This window comes from Trachypithecus francoisi, unplaced genomic scaffold, assembly GCF_009764315.1.
Source record: "Trachypithecus francoisi isolate TF-2019V2 unplaced genomic scaffold, Tfra_2.0 Lachesis_group3, whole genome shotgun sequence".
NCBI lineage: Eukaryota > Metazoa > Chordata > Mammalia > Primates > Cercopithecidae > Trachypithecus > Trachypithecus francoisi.
In genome coordinates, this window is record NW_022681468.1 from 7,226,852 (window position 1) to 7,247,197 (window position 20,346).

A 20,346-nucleotide genomic window follows, 5' to 3' on the forward strand; every position below is an offset into this window, starting at 1 on the left:
TGGGGGACTCCAGTATCAGCCTGCAGTCACCTGCCTGCTGCGTGCTTACTCACTTGTTCACTCACCTGCTCACCCATCTGCCCACCCACCTGCACACTCACCTGCTCACCCATTTGTACTCACCTGCACACCCACCTGCACACCCACCTGCTCACCCACCTGCACACTCACCTGCACATTCACCTGCTCACCCATCTGCACACTCACCTGCTCACCCACCTGCACACTCACCTGCACACCCACCTGCTCACCCACCTGCTCACCCACCTGCACACTCACCTGCTCACCCACCTGCACACTCACCTGCACACCCACCTGCTCACCCACCTGCACACCCACCTGCTCACCCACCTGCACACCCACCTGCACACTCACCTGCACACCCACCTGCTCACCCACCTGCACACCCACCTGCACACTCACCTGCACATTCACCTGCTCACCCATCTGCACACTCACCTGCACACCCACCTGCTTACCCACCTGCACACTCACCTGCTCACCCACCTGCACACTCACCTGCACACCCACCTGCACACTCACCTGCACACCCACCTGCACACCCACCTGCACACTCACCTGCACACCCACCTGCACACTCACCTGCTCACCCACCTGCTCACCCACCTGCACACTCACCTGCACACCCACCTGCACACTCACCTGCTCACCCACCTGCACACTCACCTGCACACTCACCTGCTCACCCATCTGGCCACCCACCTGCTCACCCACCTGCACACTCACCTGCTCACCCACCTGCACACTCACCTGCTCACCCATCTGCACACCCATGTGCACACTCACCTGCTCACCCACCTGCTCATTCACCTGCTCACCTGCATACTCACTTGCTCACTCATTCACCTGTTCACCTGCACACCTACCTGCTCGCTCATTCACCTGTTCACCTGCTTGCTTATTCATCTGACCTTCCCCCCACTGCCTCCAATCCCATGTGGCCTCTGGCAGGATGCGCATACCAGTGGTATGAACTTGGTGGTCAGTCTCTAGTGTCTGTCTAGCCCCAGTGCTCCGTGTACACTGTGACCCTTACCCCACCCCAGGACTCCGTTAGGGCTGGGAGGGCATCTCTTCTGCTGCATATGGAATTAACCTTGGTTTGTCATTTTGTCACATCCAGCTAGTGGTTCCAGTACTTCATGCTCTACAAAACCTCAGCTTTAGAATAGAGAAGAGGTCATGTGCTGGATGGATGATACCACACTGGCTTCGAATCACCTTGGAGTGTGCATGCCCACACTGGGTAATGTAGGCAGTAATGTGCTAGCCTTTGCTGGATTGGTGATGGAGGCTGGTGCCAGCAGCTTGGTTGAGCTGGGCCCAGGTGAGCAGTCGTGCATTGGAGGAGGAGTGTGGCCTGGGCACCCCAGGCCTGTTGTGGTACTGCTGTCCCCACGGTCAGCTGGTGCTGGTGTCTCGGCTCCGAGGGCAGCGTGCAGGTCTCAGCTTGCCCTTCGTTTCCATCAAGGTCGGACAGTTAGGGTGTGAGCAGTCAGGGAATAGGGCAGTTTTTGTGAAGCATCCGCTGAGTTCAGGTCCTGTGCCAAGGCTTTCAGAGCTGGTCTTCTCCTCGTCTGCACTGCAGCCTCCCAAGGTTGGGTTTTTATCTCATTTGTAAGTGAAACCGAGGCTCAGAGTGGCTAAGCAAGCAACCTGAAGCCACACAGCCATGACTTTCAGTTCTTGTGTTGGTTTCCTATGGCTGCTGTCACACATGACTACAGTCCTGGTGGCCTAAACAACACAGATTTATTCTCTTACAGTTCTGGAGGTCAGAGTGCCAAAATCAAGGTGTCAGCAGGGATGCGTTCCCTTCCAGCGGCCAGAGGGGAGAGCCCGCTTCCCTGTCTCTCCAGCTTCTCCCCTTCCCCATCTTCATAGCCAACAGTATTACACTGGCCACCCCACCATGGTCACATCTCCCTCTGAGCTCAGCGGGGAAAGGCTCTTTGTTTTTAAACATTCATGCAGTTAGACTGGGCCTGCCTGGATAATCCAGACTAATCTCCTCATTTCGAGTTCCATGACCTTGATCTCATCTGCAGAGTTCCTTTTGCCAGGTCAGATAGCATTCAGAGATCCTGGGGATTAGGGTGGGGGCATCTTTGAGGGGTTGTCATTCTGCTGACTATGGTTCACAAGCCCAGGCTGAGAACTTTATCCAGAACAAGGCCCTTGTGTTGTCATTTGGGGAAACTGAGGCCCAGTGTGTCATGGAGGGCACTGCCAGGGCTGGGACTCCTGACCCAGTTTCTTCCCCCACACTACACTGCCTCTTCTGAACAGAAATCGCAGCAGCCCTCACGGGCACACAGCTTGTGTTGTTTGCATTGCTAGGCACCAATTATCTCCTCTTGCAACATGCCCTGCGCATGAAAGGAGCTGGTCCTTCTCCACGGCTGGCAGAATGTGTCCTCCCCAGGACCACTGGGAAGATGGCACTATTAAGCCGGGCTTGTTGATGATCATTTCAGTCAACAATCACCCTGCTGTTAGTTTTATGTGAAACGCGGGAAGCCCAATTTGGTGTCCTCAAACTGAGCCTTATCTCGCTTCTAACCGGGCGGGTCCACACTGCTCTGCCTAATTTCGGGGACACTGTCTTGCAGGAGATGCAGTCACGTTCCTGTCCTGCCTTCTGAGTCCGCTGAGTTATTTGGGCCTCCTGCCCTCATTTCTCCGGGGCCTGGGAAAGGGAAGGGGCTTGTCCAAGGTCACAGAGCAGGTTGGGGCAAAGAAGGGGCCTGCTCTGTCCGCTGTGTGCTGACGGGGGGCTTCCTACTGCCAGGCAACTTCCTGCCTTCCAGCTGGATGCCTGTGAACCCCTTGTCTCCCCAGGGCTCTCAACTGCTGCCACTGGGCTACTCCCACTGGGAGTGGGTGTCACCCAAGGAGGTCACTGTGGGAATGTTTGTGGGGTTTCCATATGCAGCCCGGGAATGCGGACCCAGGGAAGAAGGGGTACAATATCAGGAGTTTCCAGCATCTTTTCTAGAATGGCTGTGTTGCTGCCCAGACTTTCTTCCTTTAACTTGCTTCTTCTTAAGAAATAGATAAAAAGCAATAAGCTTGGAGAATAATGAGACAGCGATTACTCCACAGCCCGCCTTTATCACATTGTCAGCAATAAAGCATTTTAGCTTCAGATCTTAGCCTTTTAAGAAATCAAGCTTGGCAGGTGAAGCAGAGGCACCCTGTGTGTCATCCTCCTCCCTCCCCCACTTTTCCCAGAGAGAGCTGCGGCCCGGAATCGGAGCTCAGCATTCTCGTGCAGTTTTTAAAAATTTCTCCTGCCTGGGAAGCCTCTAACAATGCGAGGATGCTTTGCAGGTTTTCAGACTTTATAGAAATGGCATCGTGTGTGTGTCCCTCAGTGACTTGCCCCCATCCTCATCATGTTCTTGAGATGTATTCCTATGGATATGTGTGACTCTATTTGGTTCATCTTTTTGTTTTGGTTTGTTGTTTTTTTTTCTGTTTGTTTGTTTTGTTTTGGGTTTTTTGCTTTTATTTTTTAGAGATGGTCTTTTTTAGATTGCCCAGGCTGGACTCACACTCCTGGACTCCAACACGCCTCCCGCCTCGGCCTCCCGAGTGGCTGGGACTACAGGAGTGTGCCCCTCTGCCTGGCTCTTTTTTGTTCACGTTTATCTCCCTACAGTATTTCTTTGTTGGGTTAAACCACAATTTGGTCTCCTGGGGAGGACATGTGGGTGGTTTACAGTTTTCACTAGTACAGCTGGTGTTGGCAGACCCGGTCTTGTGCCTGTCTCGTTGGGTGCTTGTGCTGGACTTTGTCAAGGGTGTGAGCATCTTCAGGCTGCAGGAAACTGCGCCAGGCTGTTCTCTGATCCGCGGCGCCGATCATCAGCATCCCCTGTGCGGCCCGTTCTTACGTGTGCGCTGTCACACAGCATGACCACTTTTTACTCTCCGCCAATCCAGTGACGTCTCATTGTCGGAATTGCTGTTTCCCTAATGACACTTGCGGCTGGGCATCTCCTCACGTACTTGTTGGCTACCCAGGTTTCGTCTTTTGTGGCTCTCCTCTTCCTATACCTCCGCCCCTTCTCAAGTATTTCCTTAATGATGTTAGGGATTCTGCGTATGATCCTTTGTCTGGGAGGGGACTTACACATGGCTCCTCCCAGGTGGCAGCTTGTCGTCCAACTCTGCTCACCTAGCTGCTCTCTGGCAGCGTTTGTAATCCTCATATGGTCGGGTTTCACGGTCGTTCCCTTCATGGTTTGTTCTTTCTGTTCCTTGATTTAGAAATCGTTTTCTACCTGAAAGCTCAAGTTTTTATTTTTATTTCTTTAAAATGTTCTCTCTGTTTTAAAATAACAGCTTTATGGAGATAGAATTCACAAACTAAAAGTATGCTATATGTATATGTATGTGTATATATGTGTGTGTGTGTATATGTGTGTGTGTGTATATATATACACACATATACACACAAATATATATGAAAGTATGCAATTCCATGGTTTTCTTTTTTTTCCTTTGGGACAGAGTCTTGCTCTGTCACCCAGGCTGGAGTATAGTGGCGTGATCTCGGCTCACTACAACCTCCACCTACTGAGTTCAAGCAATTTTCCTGCCTCAGCCTCCTGAGTAGCTGGGACTACAGGTGCCCGCCACAACACCCAGCTAATATTTGTCTTTTCAGTAGAGACGGGGTTTTGCCATGTTGGCCAGGCTAGTCTCAAACTCCTGACCTCAGGTGATCCGCCCGCCTCAGCCTCTCAAAGTGCTGGGATTACAGACGTGAGCCACCGCGCCCAGCCAATCCAGTGGTTTTCAGTATAGTCGCAGAGTTGCACGCTCATCACCACTATCTAATTCCAGATCATTTTAGTCATCCCAGAAAGGAACTCCGTTTCCATTGGCAGTCACCCTCTGTCCCCTCCTTGCCTGCACCAGCCCTTGGAAACTACTCATCTACTTTGTTTCTGTGAATCTACCTATTCTGGACATTTTGTATAAATGGAAACATATAGTATGTGATCCTTCGTGTCTCACTTCTTTCTTGTAGTATAAGAAGAGCCGAAGTTTTTTTATTTGTATTATTTAATTATTTTTAGAGATGGGAGTTTGCTATGTTGCCCAGGCTGAGGTGCAGTGGCTATTCACAGGTGTGATCATAGCACACTACAGCTTTGAATTCCTAGCTTCAAGTGATCTTCCCATCTCAGCCTCCTGAGGAGTTGGGCCTGCAAGCATGTATCACCATGCCTGATCTCAGAAAAAAAAGTTTAAAATTAAAAAAAAAAAAAATCGGCTGGGCGCGGTGGCTCAAGCCTGTAATCCCAGCACTTTGGGAGGCCAAGGTGAGCGGATCACAAGGTCAGGAGATCGAGAACATCCTGGCTAAATTGTTGAAACCCCGTCTCTACTAAAAATACACAAAATTAGCCGGGCATGGTGGCGGGCGCCTGTAGTCCCAGCTGCTCGGGAGGCTGAGGCAGGAGAATGGCGTGAACCCGGGAGGCGGAGCTTGCAGTGAGCCGAGATTGCACCACTGCTCTCCAGCCTGGGCGACAGAGCGAGACTCTGTCTCAAAAAAAAAAAAAAAATCCCAATGGGGTCTCGCTATGTTGCTCAGGCTGGTCTCTAGCTCCTGGGCTCCAGCGATCCTCCCACATTGGCCTCCCAAAGTGCTGGGATTACAGGCGTGAGCCACTGTGCCTGGTCAAAATAGTTTTCTCACATAGAACTCTCTGACCTTCCTGGAACTTTTTCTGTGTGGTATGAGGCTGAGATGGAGTTTTACTGTTTTCTGGGTGGACAGCTTGTTGCTGCTGCATCCCTGTTCATGAAGTACTCTGTTCTTTTCCCGCTGGCACCCGGCCACGCACCAGGTGTGTGGGGCTCTTCTGGGCTTCCCCATGCCCCTCCACGTGGCTGTGTTATCTTTTCTGTAGAGTCTGGTGCACATAGAGCTATCTTCTCTGAACTCCCATGGCCCTAGGAATCCTACCACCTGGCTGGTGAGGATTTATTCTTGTTTTCATTGCCTCAGTGAAACGCAGTCCAGATGTGTTGCTGCTGCCAGATGGAACCGCCCAGAGCCCCTCCTTCTCTTGCTGCAGGGCCTTGGATTCCCACCGCTGCCGCTCACCGCTCACCGCTCACCGCAAATCAAGTGCCTTCCCTGAGTCGCTCTCCCAGTGCTGGCTGTGATGACCCAGCCACGCCTGGATTTCCCTGTTTCCTGAGCCGCCTCCACCTGCTGCACCTCCACACCTCTCCCATGCCTCCTCACTGTTCTTACCGACTCTGTTGGAAAGCAGTCTCCGGGGCAGAGCTGTGGGGGGAGGGCATCATCCTGGCCCCCCAGCTCTTCCCACAGAGCCTGGCACTTGGTAGAGATTTGGATGACATCTAGTGATGAAAGCAGCCCCCATGCACTTTCTCCTGAAACCAGCAAAGGTCTCCCCTTTATGCTACCGGGGAGTGTGGCACCTGCATTCTAGGGCTCGGTAAGAGTTGTTTATTCTCCCCCCATGCAGACTTCAGTCCTGTGCGATTAGTTGCATCATAATCCCTCTCGCTTTTGTTGCATTTGCTTCAGAGTTCAGCCACTAATTAATATTCAGGGGCAGGAGGGTGCAGGGTCCCTCGGAGATGGAGGCTGGGAGCTGGATGATTGGAACAGTGACCACAGAGCTGCGTGTTAAAATCACCCGCAGGGCGTTTAAAATGCAAACTGATGCTCAGGTCCCTCCCCTAGAGAGTCCAATTCAGTTAGTCTCAGGGGAAGAGATCAGATTTTAAAAGCTCCCCAAGGAGCCAGGAGGGTGTACCTTTCAGCCTGATGCTGGGAACCGCAAGCTGAATGTGGTGTGACCGCTATCTGGTGAGATGTCGCTCCCAGGCAGGACTAGCTGACATCTGCACACAGTCTGGATCTATCACTGATTCCCAACTTGAGCAGTGAAGTTGGGGTTGGTGGGGGAGTGTGATGGGCATTAACAGTGCCGGCACCTTCACTATCTGCTGCACACACACAGGTCAATTTCCAATGCATGCAGGCCTTGAAGGCACAGGGAAGGAATTCTTTTCCCCTTGTCCCCATATTTGAAGCAATTACACAATTTTCATTTGGCTTGTCAGGCTTTCCAAGCAGCGGATGGAGAAATGAGTTTGAGTTTTGGTTTGAGAACACTGGTGGTTCCCGGGCAGATCCAAAGTAGGGCACATTCTAGATGAACTGAGCTGGAGCGGGGCTTTCCATTCAGCTGCTCCCTCCAGATTTCAGTGTCTTGGGAAGCCTCATGGCTTTTCCTGGAATTAAATGCTGGGTGCCCAGTGGCCCCTGAAGCTGGGGAGAGGCAGGCAGCCGATGTGTGGAGTCCCCAGCCCAGAGCAGAGTGGCCCAAGAGGGGGACAGATGGCACTGAGAGGACAGGCGTGCGCTCACTGGGGAAGGCTGACCGGCCAGCACGAGGAGATTTCATTCTCATTAGGGCAGCCATTTGTTTTCCTCTTCTCTAGCTACTTTTCTTCCCCTGTAGGTACTGGGAAGCTTGTCCTTGGCATGTTTGATTTCTAATCCGGCTGTGGGAGTGTGAGGTGGAGGGTGCGGAGCTCTAGTCGTGGCAGCTCCGTTTTTGCATGCATCCGCGAGGGTGGGACTTTAGGTTCCCATGATCCCACATCTCCGGGCATGGAGGTGGATCTCAGGAGAAGCTGGTGCCAGCCTGCAGGCCATGTGTGACCTGGCGAGGCTCAGAGGCTGTGGGGTATTTGGCTCAGACTGAAAACCTCACTAACATCAAGTCTTTTCACATCTGGGGCTGGGTGCTTATCTGGTGCCCTTGGAGGCGAGGTCCTGGAGGAGAGATGGGTCAGGAATAATGGAGTTCAGAGTGATGCTCCCTGGAGCCTGGGCCCCGAAAGTTGCCTTGTGTCACGAAGAGAATTTCTGCTCTGGGAGAGGAGGGGAGTCAGGCTGTTTCCCAAACCCCATCCCCTGCCTCAGTGGGTTGTCTGGAAGAGCCCTGGTTGTGGGAACACACACACACACACACATACACCCTTCAAATTTAGCCCTGTTTTTATGAGTTCTGTGACTGGGTGGTTATGGAGCCCCTTGGAACCTCGATCTCTTTGCTGGGGGAGTAGGTAAAAGTTGCTGTGCCTCCTTGCCAGGCAAAACTTAGAATGAGCATCCCTGATAACCATGGTGATGACGTCTTGAGAGGCCTAGGGTCAGTGCGCCAGAACCCCAGGGTTGGTGTGGAAGCTGTGAGTTAGATGGAGAGAGCCTTGGCTGTAGACAGACCCAGGTTCAAACCCCAGCCCTGCAAGGTTCCCACTGGGTGACCTTGGCCTTGCCTGACATCTCTGAGTCTCAGGTACCTTGTCAATAACACAGTGGTAGCAGTGACAGGATGTCCCTCATCAGCCTGGTGTGATGGGCTGTGCTCAGTGTGTGCTGGCTTATGGTGAGCACTCCGCAAAATGTGTGTGTGCAAATGGGAAAGATGCTTCTCTTCTCTATGCCCCAAGTGGATGGGAGAACTCTTTCCCATGCCCAGGGCACTGGAAGGCATCGCTGAGCTTGCAGCCAGCTGCCTCGGCCTGCAACACCCAGCATGCCCATTTTTGGGCTGTGGGCACTGAGGCCTGCCTGGCTCCATGCAGCCACCACCAAAAGCTGTCCTTACAGGAACCCGATGCCCCCCTCTGCCCTCTTGCCTTCATCCATAAATAACGCCCGTTTCACATTCAGCCTGCCCCTCCGAGAGCTGTGTTGCCTTCCAGGAGCTGGTGTCAGCTGGGATTGGCATGGCCACTGATACTAAGGGGCACAGCACAGGTGTACCTGGACCTGTTGTGGCTCCACCTCCCCGCCTTTGTTCAGGGTGTGCCCTCAGCTCTTACGTGCCTTTTGTCTCCCCATCCTCACAATCTGTCTGTCAGAGTCCTGCTTGCTCTTCAGTGCTCAGCTCGAGTGTCACCTCCTTCAGGAAGGAGGCCCCGATTTCTCCTGGTCAGCACACCCCTGTTCTCTGCCCCTCTCTCCTGGGCTGCGCCTCCTTACTCCACTCTTTGCCTTGCAGTAGATGTGGTTATTCTTGCAGCTCCTTCATTAGGCCAAGGGTCCCTCACAGGAAGGGGTGTGCCTTTGACCAATAATGTACTGACCCTGCCTCCACCCTCTACTGGTCCTGTGGGTGGCTGGCTTTGTGACCTGGGGCAGACTCATCTACTCTGAGCATTCCTTTTTTTCCTTTGTAAGACGGGGTTCTGCCTGGCAGGGTCCTGCGGAGATTGGGGGAACAGAGTTGGCTCTTCTGGAACTGGGGTAGGTAAGCAGCTTCCTGTGCCACACTGGAAACCTTCATTGTTCCAGAGGCTCCTGCCCGAACCAAGACTGTTCAGCCGCTGCTTTCTCTCCCCTATGATGGGGACTCACCACCCCACTGGTAGCCTGGACTGTGATGAAATTGATAACCCTCCTTTTGGGTCTCAGATTAGAGGATTCTCTGCTCTACAAGAATTTCAGTCCTTTGGTGACCCTTTGGAATGCTGGGATCCAGGGAGTAGGCAGGCCTGGAGTTGCGCTGTCTCCCGAGTCCCTCGAGAAGATGGGGCCATCCCCAGGCGCTGCTGGCTCAGCTCACAGGGCTCTTTGGTGAACCCATACAAGCAGAGTGCCCCAGGCCTTGCTGGGGGAAACCTGGAGGTGCTCATGCATCGGAGGTGTAGGGCAGCCAGGAACATGCAGCTGCAGGACCTGCTGGGCCTGACATGCGGGCAGTGGCTACCTCGGGATGAAGCAGCAGCCAAGGGCTAGTGCCTGCTGGCTAGGACAGGGCACTGCAGGATGTGTGGCCAGTGTGGCCCTTCTGTTGCCTCCAGCCCAGGGTGGGTGGTGCTGAGCCAGAGGGTGGGGAGGACTGCCTGGGAAGAGGAGGCGGGCTGCTTCCCGGAGCCTCCAGGCCACCACTCCCTGGGTCTGTGGCTGCCACTTTGCCTCCTTGACCCTCAGTTTCTTCATCTGTACACTGGAGGCCTGGTCACCTGCCTCACCATGAGGAATGTTGAGGACTAATATGTGTAAGGCACACGATTGCTGTTCGGTAGATGAGTGCAGTTATGGACGGGTTTTTCTGGAATCTGCGTCTCTGTGTCCCTGGTGCTTGGAGCTCCCCACAGCTGGTGGCTCTATGGGGCGGAAGGGCCTCATTAAACCAACACATACCTCCCGCAAAGTACAGAAACAAGGTGCAAAAGTGCACCAAGTAACACAGGCAGGGCAGGGCCAGGGAGAACCGCGCTCCAGGCTCTTAAGCCAGTGCTCTTGGTACCACCAGCTGTGGGGCTCATGGAGTTGCTGGGCATGAGCCCTGATGGAGGCCCGCGGCTTGGAATGGCCAGGTCTCCCGCTAATGACCTGCCACAAGCCTGCCTGGCCCCAGACCTTGCAGAAATTGACCAGGGCTGGGAAGCCATGCTGTAGGGCCTTGCGCAGGGGGAGGGGCTGGGAGGCAGACCTGGGAAGGGTGTGCAGCAGCTGGAGAGTCCGGCTCTGTGTATCACCAGGTGTCACCATGTGTCCCTGTGTGTCACTGCAACTCCCTTGCTCCCAGCCTCCACCTTCTCTGGAGAGAGGATAAACCATATTTTCTCCTGAGTGGTCGCAGACACTATTGACACCCAGCCCCGATCCCTAGGCACTAACTGCTTCTGAGCCCACGGCTGTATTGCCTGCTGGCACCTGCAGCTCTGCCTGGGAGCCCTTCCTCTCCGCTCTCCTCTTGGGCAGTGCTGGGACATTAATACTTCCGGTGAGCCATTGGACAGGTGGAGTGACTGAGCCCTAGAGCTCACTGGCAGGGTGGACACCCCTTCCACTGGCTTCTTCCCTTCCCTGCCTCCCTTCTCTACCCCTCTACCTGGGCTTCCCGGGGTTGCCTCCCACATAACCCACGTGAAGTTGATTCCTCCTCTCTGAGTCTGCACCCACCCTGAGATATAAGATCATGGGGAGGCGTGCGTGAGACAGGAGCGTCAGGCACCGCAGAGTCAGATGCAAGGAGCGTGTGCCCAGAGCCCCGGATGCTTTGCCCCCTGTAGCCTCAGCAGCTCCTTGTCTGGGGTTCCCCAGCTTGGGGTGTGGGGTGCTGTGTCACATGCATGGCTGAGCACTCCTGAGGAGCTCATCACAGCTACTCCTGCTGGTGGGAGCTGGTGGGAGCTGGTGGGGCGGAGCCAGGGAGGTAGCTGAGAACAGGTCCCTCCAGGGATGAGTTCCTATTAGGGCTGCAGACATTTTTCTGGGGGCTGACTGTGCCAAATGCTGAGCTAGGGAAGGAAGGTCACAGAGGTGGTGATGGGACGTGGCTTCTGGTCCCCTAGTTCTTACTGTCTGGACACAGCAACGTCTGGAGGGGAGGTGGAGGTGACATCATCTTGCCAGAGTGAAAACCAGGCCAGGAGGGGCAATACCACACAGCCCCTGCCTCACAGCTTTCCAGAAGGCCGGTGAGCCCTGGTCCTAGTGGCAGGACCCAGCGCAGAGTGCCTGGGATGGAGCCAGCGCAGCGCCAGTGGGGAGGGCTTGGCAGACCTGCAGGGTGTGTGACTCCTGCCTACCGTGCTGCACAGCTTCCCCCCGCCTCCTCCTCATGGGAGCAAGGGATCCAGGAAGAGGGCGGGGTGAGGAGGGCTCAGGTCTGGCTCCTGGACACAAGAACATTGTAGAGAGACACCCTCCTCCCCGGTTGGCAGTTGGATAGGGAATCCCCTAGAATTGGTCCGATGGCCCCTAGAGGGGTTAGGGGAGCACCCAAGGGGACCCCTTGGCCAGGCCAGCCCAGGGTCACCTCCCTCATTTTGCCCTCAGGCAGCCAAGCTGGGAAATGATGTCCCCTCCCCTGTGGCTCCAGCGCTCATTACTGTAAACCCTGGGATTAATTTAATTACATGCTCATCTCCAAGAGGCTGGGGCTTGGCACGCAGTGGGATCACGAGTTTTGCCGGGAAGGATAGTCCTCCCCAGGAGCCGGCCCTGCCCGGGGTCTTCTGCTCTCCAGCCCCCACCTGGGAGTGCCCAGATCACTCTTGTTCTTCCTGTCTGAAGAGTGCCTACTCCTGACCCAAGGGTGACTGATGCCTGGCTCACTGGCTCCTGGCAGCCTGGAGAGCTCTTCCAGGGAGCTGAGTGTGGGGAGAGGGTCAGGGTGTTGGGTTTAAAATGTCAGTTGCTTCAGTGGGTGGCCATGCATGTAATGTGAAGGTGCAAGAGTTTAATCTGTTCTCCCTTTTTTTTTTAAGACAGAGTCTTGCTCTGTCTCCCATCTGGAGTGCAGTGGCGCAATCGGCTCACTGCAACCTCTGCTTCCTGGGTTCAAGCAATTCTCCTGCTTCAACCTCCGAGTAGCTGACATTACAGGTGCCCGCCACCATTCTCAGAAAATTTTTATATTTTTAGTAGAGACGGGGTTTCACCATGTTGGCCAGGCTGGTTTTGAACTCCTGACCCCAGGTGATCTGCCCACCTCGGCCTCCCAAAGTGCTGGGATTACAGGCATGAGCCACTGCACCTGGCCATTCTTTTCTCCTGAAAGAAGGATTTCAGAACTAGATTAGAAGTCGATTATTTGAAAATTAACAAGAAACGATGTGAATAAATAAAAACCCACTGGTTCCCTCAACTGAGCAGCAGCCGCACAGTCAGGATTTCTGCGGACTTCCTTCCTGAACTCACGTCAATGTGTGGATATTTTTAAACGTCGCAGCCGTTGTGCATGTCATTTTGTGTCCAGTTCTTTCCACTGGCATTTTAAGTGTTTTTCCATATTGTTTAGGAGAGAAACTCTTTCTAAACATCATTGTAATGATGACAGGGTAGAACCCTCAGCTGTTGTTGGACAAATAATTATTTCCAGTTTTGGCCACTCTAACAGTCTGCTTTCTTCATAATTAGAATTAATTTTTTTTTTTGAGATGGAGTCTCGCTCTGTCACCCAGGCTGGAGTGCAGTTATGTGATCTCAGCTCACTGCAACCTCCGCCTCCTGGGTTCAAGTGATTCTCCTGCCTCAGCCTCCTGAGTAGCTGGGATTACAGGCGCCTGCTGTCACGCCCAGCTAATTTTATATTTTTATTAGAGATGGGGGTTTCACTATGTTGGTCAAGCTCGTCTTGAACTCCTGACCTTAGGTGATCCACCTGCCTCAGCCTCCCAAAGTGCTGGGATTACAGGCATGAGCCACCACACCCAGCCTGGAATTAATTCTTTCTTTAGGATAGATTCCATTGGAATTACTGGATGGTCTAAAATATGTTTTAAGACTGTTACATTGTTATTTTGAAATTTAAAATAAAAACCCAACAAAGCCCGGCGGTCTGCAGTGTATATTGTTCTGCATAGCTGCCTGGGGTTTGAGGGAAACCTGAACAGATGGGTTTGTCAGGGGCAGCCCCTTGGTCTGGGGTCATGGGTGTGTGGCCACCTGTCTGTGCCTACAGGTGGCCCAGTGTGGGGGATGGTGGCCTGTGGGCCCTGAGATGAGGTGCTGGCTATGGGCAGGCGGGTCGTTGCTGGTGACCTGTGGGATGGCCTGTCTGCGTCCCTTTTCCTGATGCCGCCTGCCAGCCTGATCACTGTCTTTAACCCTTCCTGGGAGGTGGGTGTGAAACCCCAGTTGTATCTGAGGGGGCGGACTGCTCAGACTGGAGCAGGGGCACCCAGCGAGGGTGCTGAGGCTGATGGGGCAGCTGCGGACTCGGATTTCAGCCCACCCCTCCTCCGATTGTGGGCTTACCCAGAGGGAAGTGCTGGGAGCTAGCTCCTTGCTCACCCGGTGGGAACCAGCAGCAGGAGGCGGGCGGCTGAAAGTGCACCCACCTCCTGAATGGTTCTGTGGCAGTGAAGGACAGAGGACAAGTTAGTGCCCGTCTTGGGCTCTTGGTCACACACAGTGGCTGGGTCCTCCCTCTGGCTCAGGGCTGCCCCCGGGAGCACTGTCCCATGGGGGTGCTGTGGTGCTGGGGCCCTGTGGCTGTGCCGAGGATTGCACTGCAGAGAGCCTTCGGGAGAGCGGTGTGACTGGGAATGGCGTCTTCTTTCTGAGTCTCTGCCAGCTTCTTTCCAAGGCTGAGGCTGTCAGCTCTGCCTAACGCGGCCGGAAACACTGGGTCCCAAAGACTGACCTGTGGGGTGGGCCTGGGTGGTGGGGAGAGGGGCTGGAAGGCTCACCTGCTGGTGGTGGGAACACTTTGTTCCTCGTGGCCTCTGCACCTGGAAAATGAGGATGGTGGCTGCTTGTCCTTTGCAAGGCACCAGATGCAGGGGGCACCACGTGTCCCACATGGGACAGCGGGCTCCCCCCACCCGACTGCACCCAGAAGGAGACCACACGTGGGTCTGTAGTCTTTGGAGTGTTCTTGTCCTAGCTCTGTCAGAGTGAGGGAGCTGGAAGGGTCTCTGCAGTTTACTTGGTCACTGCTTCCCGGGACTGTGTTCCAGGGAGCCCTCCTGTTAGTGGGGTATAGGACATGAATGTTTGGGGAGCCTAGGCTGCACCCCATCTTTCCGTGCTCAGAGGGACCCAGCACAGCCTGAATGCTGAGGCCTCTTGCCATCACACCTCTTTGCTTGGGGTGGGCATGAGAACTGCTTGTCAGGGTTGACAGAGTGATGAGTAAACTGAGGCCAGGGAAGGAGGGATCAGGGCTGGTGAGGTGTGAGGCCCTGAGGTCATCCTGAGGGCAGGGGTGGCCTGCCTGGCAGGGCGGGGAGGCTGGGCCTGGATGGGGAGCCGCCCTTCTCTCCTCTCTACAAGGCCCCACATTCCTGGGAGGTGACTGGGCTGCAGGAGGAGGGGAGGCTGTTTTGCACTCTTCCCCAGCAGTGAGTGTGTCCGGGCGGGGCTCCAGTACCCGCTCCTGCCTGTGGCTGGGCCAGTGGCTCTGCTGGGCCCTGGGCTTGGTCCAGGGCTGAGTAGGGGGCTCCCAGGCGTCCTGTTATTGGCGTGCTGGGGGTGGACAGATGCTTCATTGGTCCTGTGGTTGGCATGGTGGTCCTGGCTTGTCCCCAGCAGCACCCAAGCCCTGGCACCCCCAGGCATGTTAACAGCCTGTGGATTCCATCCCCAGCCCTGAGGTGGTGATGGGGACTAGACAGCTGGCTGTGTGTGGTCAAAGGGGCTGATGTCTCTGCTTCTGCAATCGAGGTTCAGCGGCACGAACCTGGGAAGACCCTGCGTCCTGCTGTCGGGTGGGCCGGTGGGTGGACAGCCATCGGGGTGGATGGCGTCTGGGCTGGCATCTATCTGGGCCAGGTGATCTCTGGGGAGAGGTGTTAATAGCCCATCCCTTACCAGGTGACTTCATGGCCCACAGGGGTGCTTGGGACAGCCTTGCCGCTCCCTTGCCTCCTTCCAAACCTGCTGTTGCTGGGTGGTCCCCCGGCCGATGTTCTGTGTCTGTCCTGTTCCTGCCTCTCCTCCCTTCCCCCAGCCCTCTGCCCTGAGGGTTTGCTCTGGGCATCCTGGGGGCTGAGCTGACTCCCAGCCTGGGGGGAGGCAGGACCAGGGGTGTGGGATGGTTGGGTGTGGGGGTGGGGATGGGATATTTTTGTGTTTTCCTGATGTGACTGGAAAGCACGGTCAGTGGTGAGGGTGGGTGAATTTCACCCTGCACCAGAGGTCTGCACAGATTGGGCTCCCTTGGCCTGAGGTCAGAAACTGGGGACACGTGACCGGGGGGTTCCACAGGGTTCCTGACTGTCGTATGGGGAAGGTGGCTGCTCACCTGCAGCATATGCTGCAGGCACGCGTCTCCTGTGAGAAGTTCCTGGGTGATCAGATGAAGGATCCCAGATGCTGACTTGGCAAGTTCAGGAGACTGTTTCCCCACTGTGTGAGGGGGGCTCCCCGGACCGCGGCCCTGGGGTGGGCTGTGACCTGGCTGTGTTTATGAGAGCTCCATTTGAGCCTGCAGCATCTTGGAAGCTGAAGGAATTGCTCCAGCGCAGGCTGGCGAGGCCACCCGCCCCTCACCTTTCCACAGGTCCTGAAGGTCCTGACAACAGCTCAGAGGCCTACAGCGAGGGTGGCGGGTGGTCCTGCAAGGCTGGCCTCTGTGTGTCATGCCTTGGTGCCAGGTGCTCTATCTGTTTCCGGAGAGCGGATGAGGGCAGGGGATGCTGGGGTCTCACCTGGCTGTAGGGTGGGACTCCTCAGACCCAAACCTTCCATGCCAGGCCTGGGGCCAGTTGACTTTTGTAATTTCATGCCTTGCTGTCAGGTGCCCTGTGGCGAAGGGCTTTGGCCACAGGCCATGCTGGCTTCCCAGGGCTGGTGAGGGCAGGAGGGGCTGGGGTCTCACCTGTCTGTGGAGCAGGGCTCCCTAGACACAAGCCTTCCATTGCAGGCCTCATGGGGCCATTGTGGTTGCACTGGAGACGGAGTCTGCTGGAGGCTAATGTCCCCCTTCCTCTTGTGTCCTTCCAGATCCCTCATCCACCTACATCAGGCAACTGGAGAGCAAAGTGAGGCTGCTGGAGGGTGACAAGCTCCTTGCACAGGTAGGCCGGCTGTGGGTGGCGCTGCCTTGAGGACCGCGACCCAGCGCCCACCCCTCCAGCTCACCCAGGGCACCCTTCCCCTTGGGACCCATGCCCTCCCCCGACCTGCTCCCACTGCCACCCGTCACCTCCTGGAAAGTGGGGCCAGGGACCTAACCCTGGCTCCCACACCTGTGGGCTTCCCTCCACCCATCCCTCCATGCTGACTGCCCGGTATGCGAGCTCCTCGGGGCTGGCCCAGGGCCTGAGAGGGTGGACAACAGCCAGCTGGTGAAGACATGGGCTGCTTCACTCCTCTGGCAGACGGGCAGATCCAGGCAGGAGATGGGGCAGACTTACATAGAAGCCTCCCTGCCTCTGCCATGCTGGACTTACTGGCCACTTCCTCCCTGAGCTGGGGTCCCCTCCTCCCTCCTGGGCCCGGCCTCACCCACAGACAGATGAGGCTGCTACCCTGTGCAGAGCTGGGCAGCAGGGGCACAGTGTGGGAGGGGTCAGCTGCAGGGGGTAGGTGGGGTTGGATAAGGGGCTGTGCGTCTTGAGTGTGGCTGGAGCTTGGAGGGGACGTGTGACTGCCAGGACAAGGGTTTTCCCTGCTGCAGGTGGGGCAGGCATGGGGGCTGCCAAGAGGAGGCTGTGGGCAGTCTCGATTGGGTGTTGGGGGCGAGCTGGCTTGGCGGCCCCTCAAGCTGCTCACTCCCCCAGCCTCCAAGCCCTCGTGCGCATCCCTGGCTTCATCCCAGTCTCCCTCTTCCTGCTCTTCCCACTGGGCCGTGAGCGGTCAGCCTGGGATACCCAAAGCGTTTCTCTGGGAACCAACCACAGGGATGGCTCAGCTGCCTGGCCCCGTTGCTAGGTGACCAGCCAGGCTTGGTGCCCAGTGCCCAGCTCAGGAATTCCATGGCACCCTCTCTGCCCACTGGGTAGCTGCTGGGAGGCTCACGGGCCCTGCAGGGAGCACAGCTCCCACTGAGGTCATCCCCTCGTCTCACCCCTGCATGGGCCGTGGGGTAGGTTCCCAGGGCTTGGTGGGACTAGCAGAGTACATGTTCCCCATTTGGCCTCTTGCGAACTCTCCTCCACCCCACTCCCACCCGCCCCCTCCCCCCAACATACATGTGCAAGTGCATAGCCAAGCTCTGAATGGCAAGGCTGGCTTTTGTAATTTCATGCCTTGCTGTCAGGTGCCCTGTGGCGAAGGGCTTTGGCCACAGGCCATGCTGGCTTCCCAGGGCTGGTGAGGGCAGGAGGGGCTGGGGTCTCACCTGTCTGTGGAGCAGGGCTCCCTAGACGCAAGCCTTCCATTGCAGGCCTGGTGGGGCCATTGTGGTTGCTAAGGAGGGTGTTTGGGAGCTGCAGGCAGAAGTGACAGCAGGAGAAGGTCGTGGCTCAGGGACCTTTGCTTTGGAGAAAGTCCCCATGCAGTGTGTAGGAGAGGGAGTCCTGCCTCTGGGCGGTGGCAGGGGGCTGCTGCTCTGCAGAGTGAGGGCCAGGACCATGCTCTGGTGGCTGAAGCTCGGGTCCCCGGGTCAGTGACCTGATGCGTCTGCCCTGATCTGGAGTTTCTTTGTCTCATTGTTCCTGTGGAGAAGTGGGTTGGAAGCTCCAGCTCTGAATTTGGGATGCTCTTTGCAGTGTTCTTTTTGTTTGTTTTTTTGTTTTTTTGAGACAGAATTTCGCTTTTGTTGCTCAGGCTGGAGTACAATGGTGTGATCTCAGTTCACCGCAACCTCTGTGTTCCAGGTTCAAGTGATTCTCCTGCCTCAGCCTCCCAAGTAGCTGGGGTTACAGGCATGCGCCACCATGCCCAGCTAATTTTGTATTTTTAGTAGAGACAGGGGTTTCACCATGTTGGTCAGGCTGGTGTCGAACTCCCGACCTCAGGTGATCCTCCCGCCTCAGCCTTCCAAAGTGCTGGGATTACAGGCGTGAACCACTGTGCCCGGCCCTGCAGTGTTATTTCTATGAGAAGTGTGTTCCGCACTCCAACCAGAGAGCAGCTCATGGTCCTGTTTCCACAAGGACAGGAGTGTGCCTGACCCCTTGGCCCCTGCAGGCCACGGTGTCCCACTGGAAAAATACACCCCAGTTCCTGACCATGCACTTGCAGAAAACCTGCACCCAAGTGGGCTGTGGAGGAGCAGCCCTTCTTCCTGCCTTCCTTCCTGGGGTGCTCCTGGTCTCACGGGGGCCCTCCACCGTAAGTTGTGTCCGCCTGCCCTGCACCCACCTGTGCACAGGTGGAGGTGGATGCACAGGTGGAGGTGGATGGGAGCTTCAGCCTTGAGTCCCAAGGATGGAGTGGCTGGCTCTGCCCAGGGCTCTCTCCCTCCCCAGGCCTGCTGCCACCTGCTCCCTGGGGGTAGCAGCAGGGCTCTGTTCACATCCTCATCCGTGGGCCAGGCCTGTAGGGCACCAACATCAGATCCTGATGACTGGGGAGCTGCTGGCCCTTGCCTGGACGCAGGCTTGCTGGCTGCAGGCAGTTGGACTGGAATTTAGGGGCAGAAACCCGCTGTTGCCTGCTTCTTGTTACATACAACCAGGGTGCGGAACTCAGACATCATCAGTGCAAAAAGGGTTCAAAATGTTTCGTTTCCTTAGCAGAAATTTGCTTTCTTCCCAAATGATGCCCAGTCAAGCCATGCTGCTGGCGTGGTGGCTGAAGGAGCTTGTGTCTCTGTGTGGTGTGGCAGGAGGGCACCCAGGGCCCATCCCTAGGTGCTTTCTCAGCATGGACTCTGCAGCAGGCAAAGGTCTTGCCCCGGGGCTCCCAGCAAGTGGTGTCAGGGCCATACCCAGCACCGTGAAAGAGGGCAGATGTATGCTGCTGGGGCCTTGGCCCCTGGTGCTTGCATGGTCTCCTCACCCTGTCCCCGTGCTGCAGTGGAGGCCCCTGAACCTCATAACTAAGGCTCCAGGAGCTGGTGGCATCCCCAGAGGCCATTGCATTAGCAGAACCAGAGGAGCCACGGCTGGGTGTGGTGGCTCACACCTGTAAAGCCAGCACTTTGGGAGGTTGAGGTGGGCAGATCGCTTGAGGTCAGAAATTTGAGACCAGCCTGGACAACACAGTGAAACCCCGTCTCTACTAAAAATACAAAAATTAGCCTTGTATGGTGTCACATGCCTGTAATCCCAGTTACTTGGGAGACTGAGGCAGGAGAATCGCTTGAACTGGGGAGGCGGAGGTTGCAGTGAGCCGAGATTGCGCCATTGCACTCCAGCCTGGGAAACAGTGAGACTCCACCTCAAAAAAGAAAAAAGGGCCGGGTGCGGTGGCTCAAGCCTGTAATCCCAGCACTTTGGGAGGCCGAGACGGGCGGATCACGAGGTCGGGAGATTGAGACCATCCTGGCTAACATGGTGAAACCCCGTCTCTACTAAAAAATACAAAAAACTAGCCGGGCGCGGTGGTGGGCGCCTGTAGTCCCAACTACTCGGGAGGCTGAGGCAGGAGAATGGCGTAAACCTGGGAGGCAGAGCTTGCAGTGAGCTGAGATCCGGCGACTGCACTCCAGCCTGGGCGGCAGAGCGAGACTCCGTCTCAAAAAAAAAGAAAAAAAAAAAAAAGAAAAGAAAAAAGGAAGAACTAGAGGAGCTGGGATCATGGGCAGGGTTCCTGCTGGCCATGGAGGAGGGCACTGCTGTTCTGAGCCATGCAGGAGAGAGAGACAGAGAGGCAGAGTGAGGGAGGGGCCCTGGCTCTCGGCAGCAGTGGGTCCCAAGCCCGCCTTTGGATTCCTGGGGCAGCTTCCATGGCACCAGCTGTAT

The 20,346-nt window shown here is 55.9% G+C and overlaps 1 protein-coding gene across 2 annotated transcripts in view; it reads left to right on the forward strand.

The window, feature by feature from the left end:
- CCDC85C (coiled-coil domain containing 85C) overlaps positions 1 to 20,346 on the forward strand; it is a 94,678-nt gene that overhangs the window by 53,669 nt on the left and 20,663 nt on the right. For both annotated transcript variants that reach the window (XM_033191370.1, XM_033191371.1), the window contains exon 2: positions 16,499 to 16,572. In XM_033191370.1, coding sequence (XP_033047261.1) covers positions 16,499 to 16,572 — 74 coding nt within the window. The remainder of the gene's footprint in view (positions 1 to 16,498; positions 16,573 to 20,346) is intronic.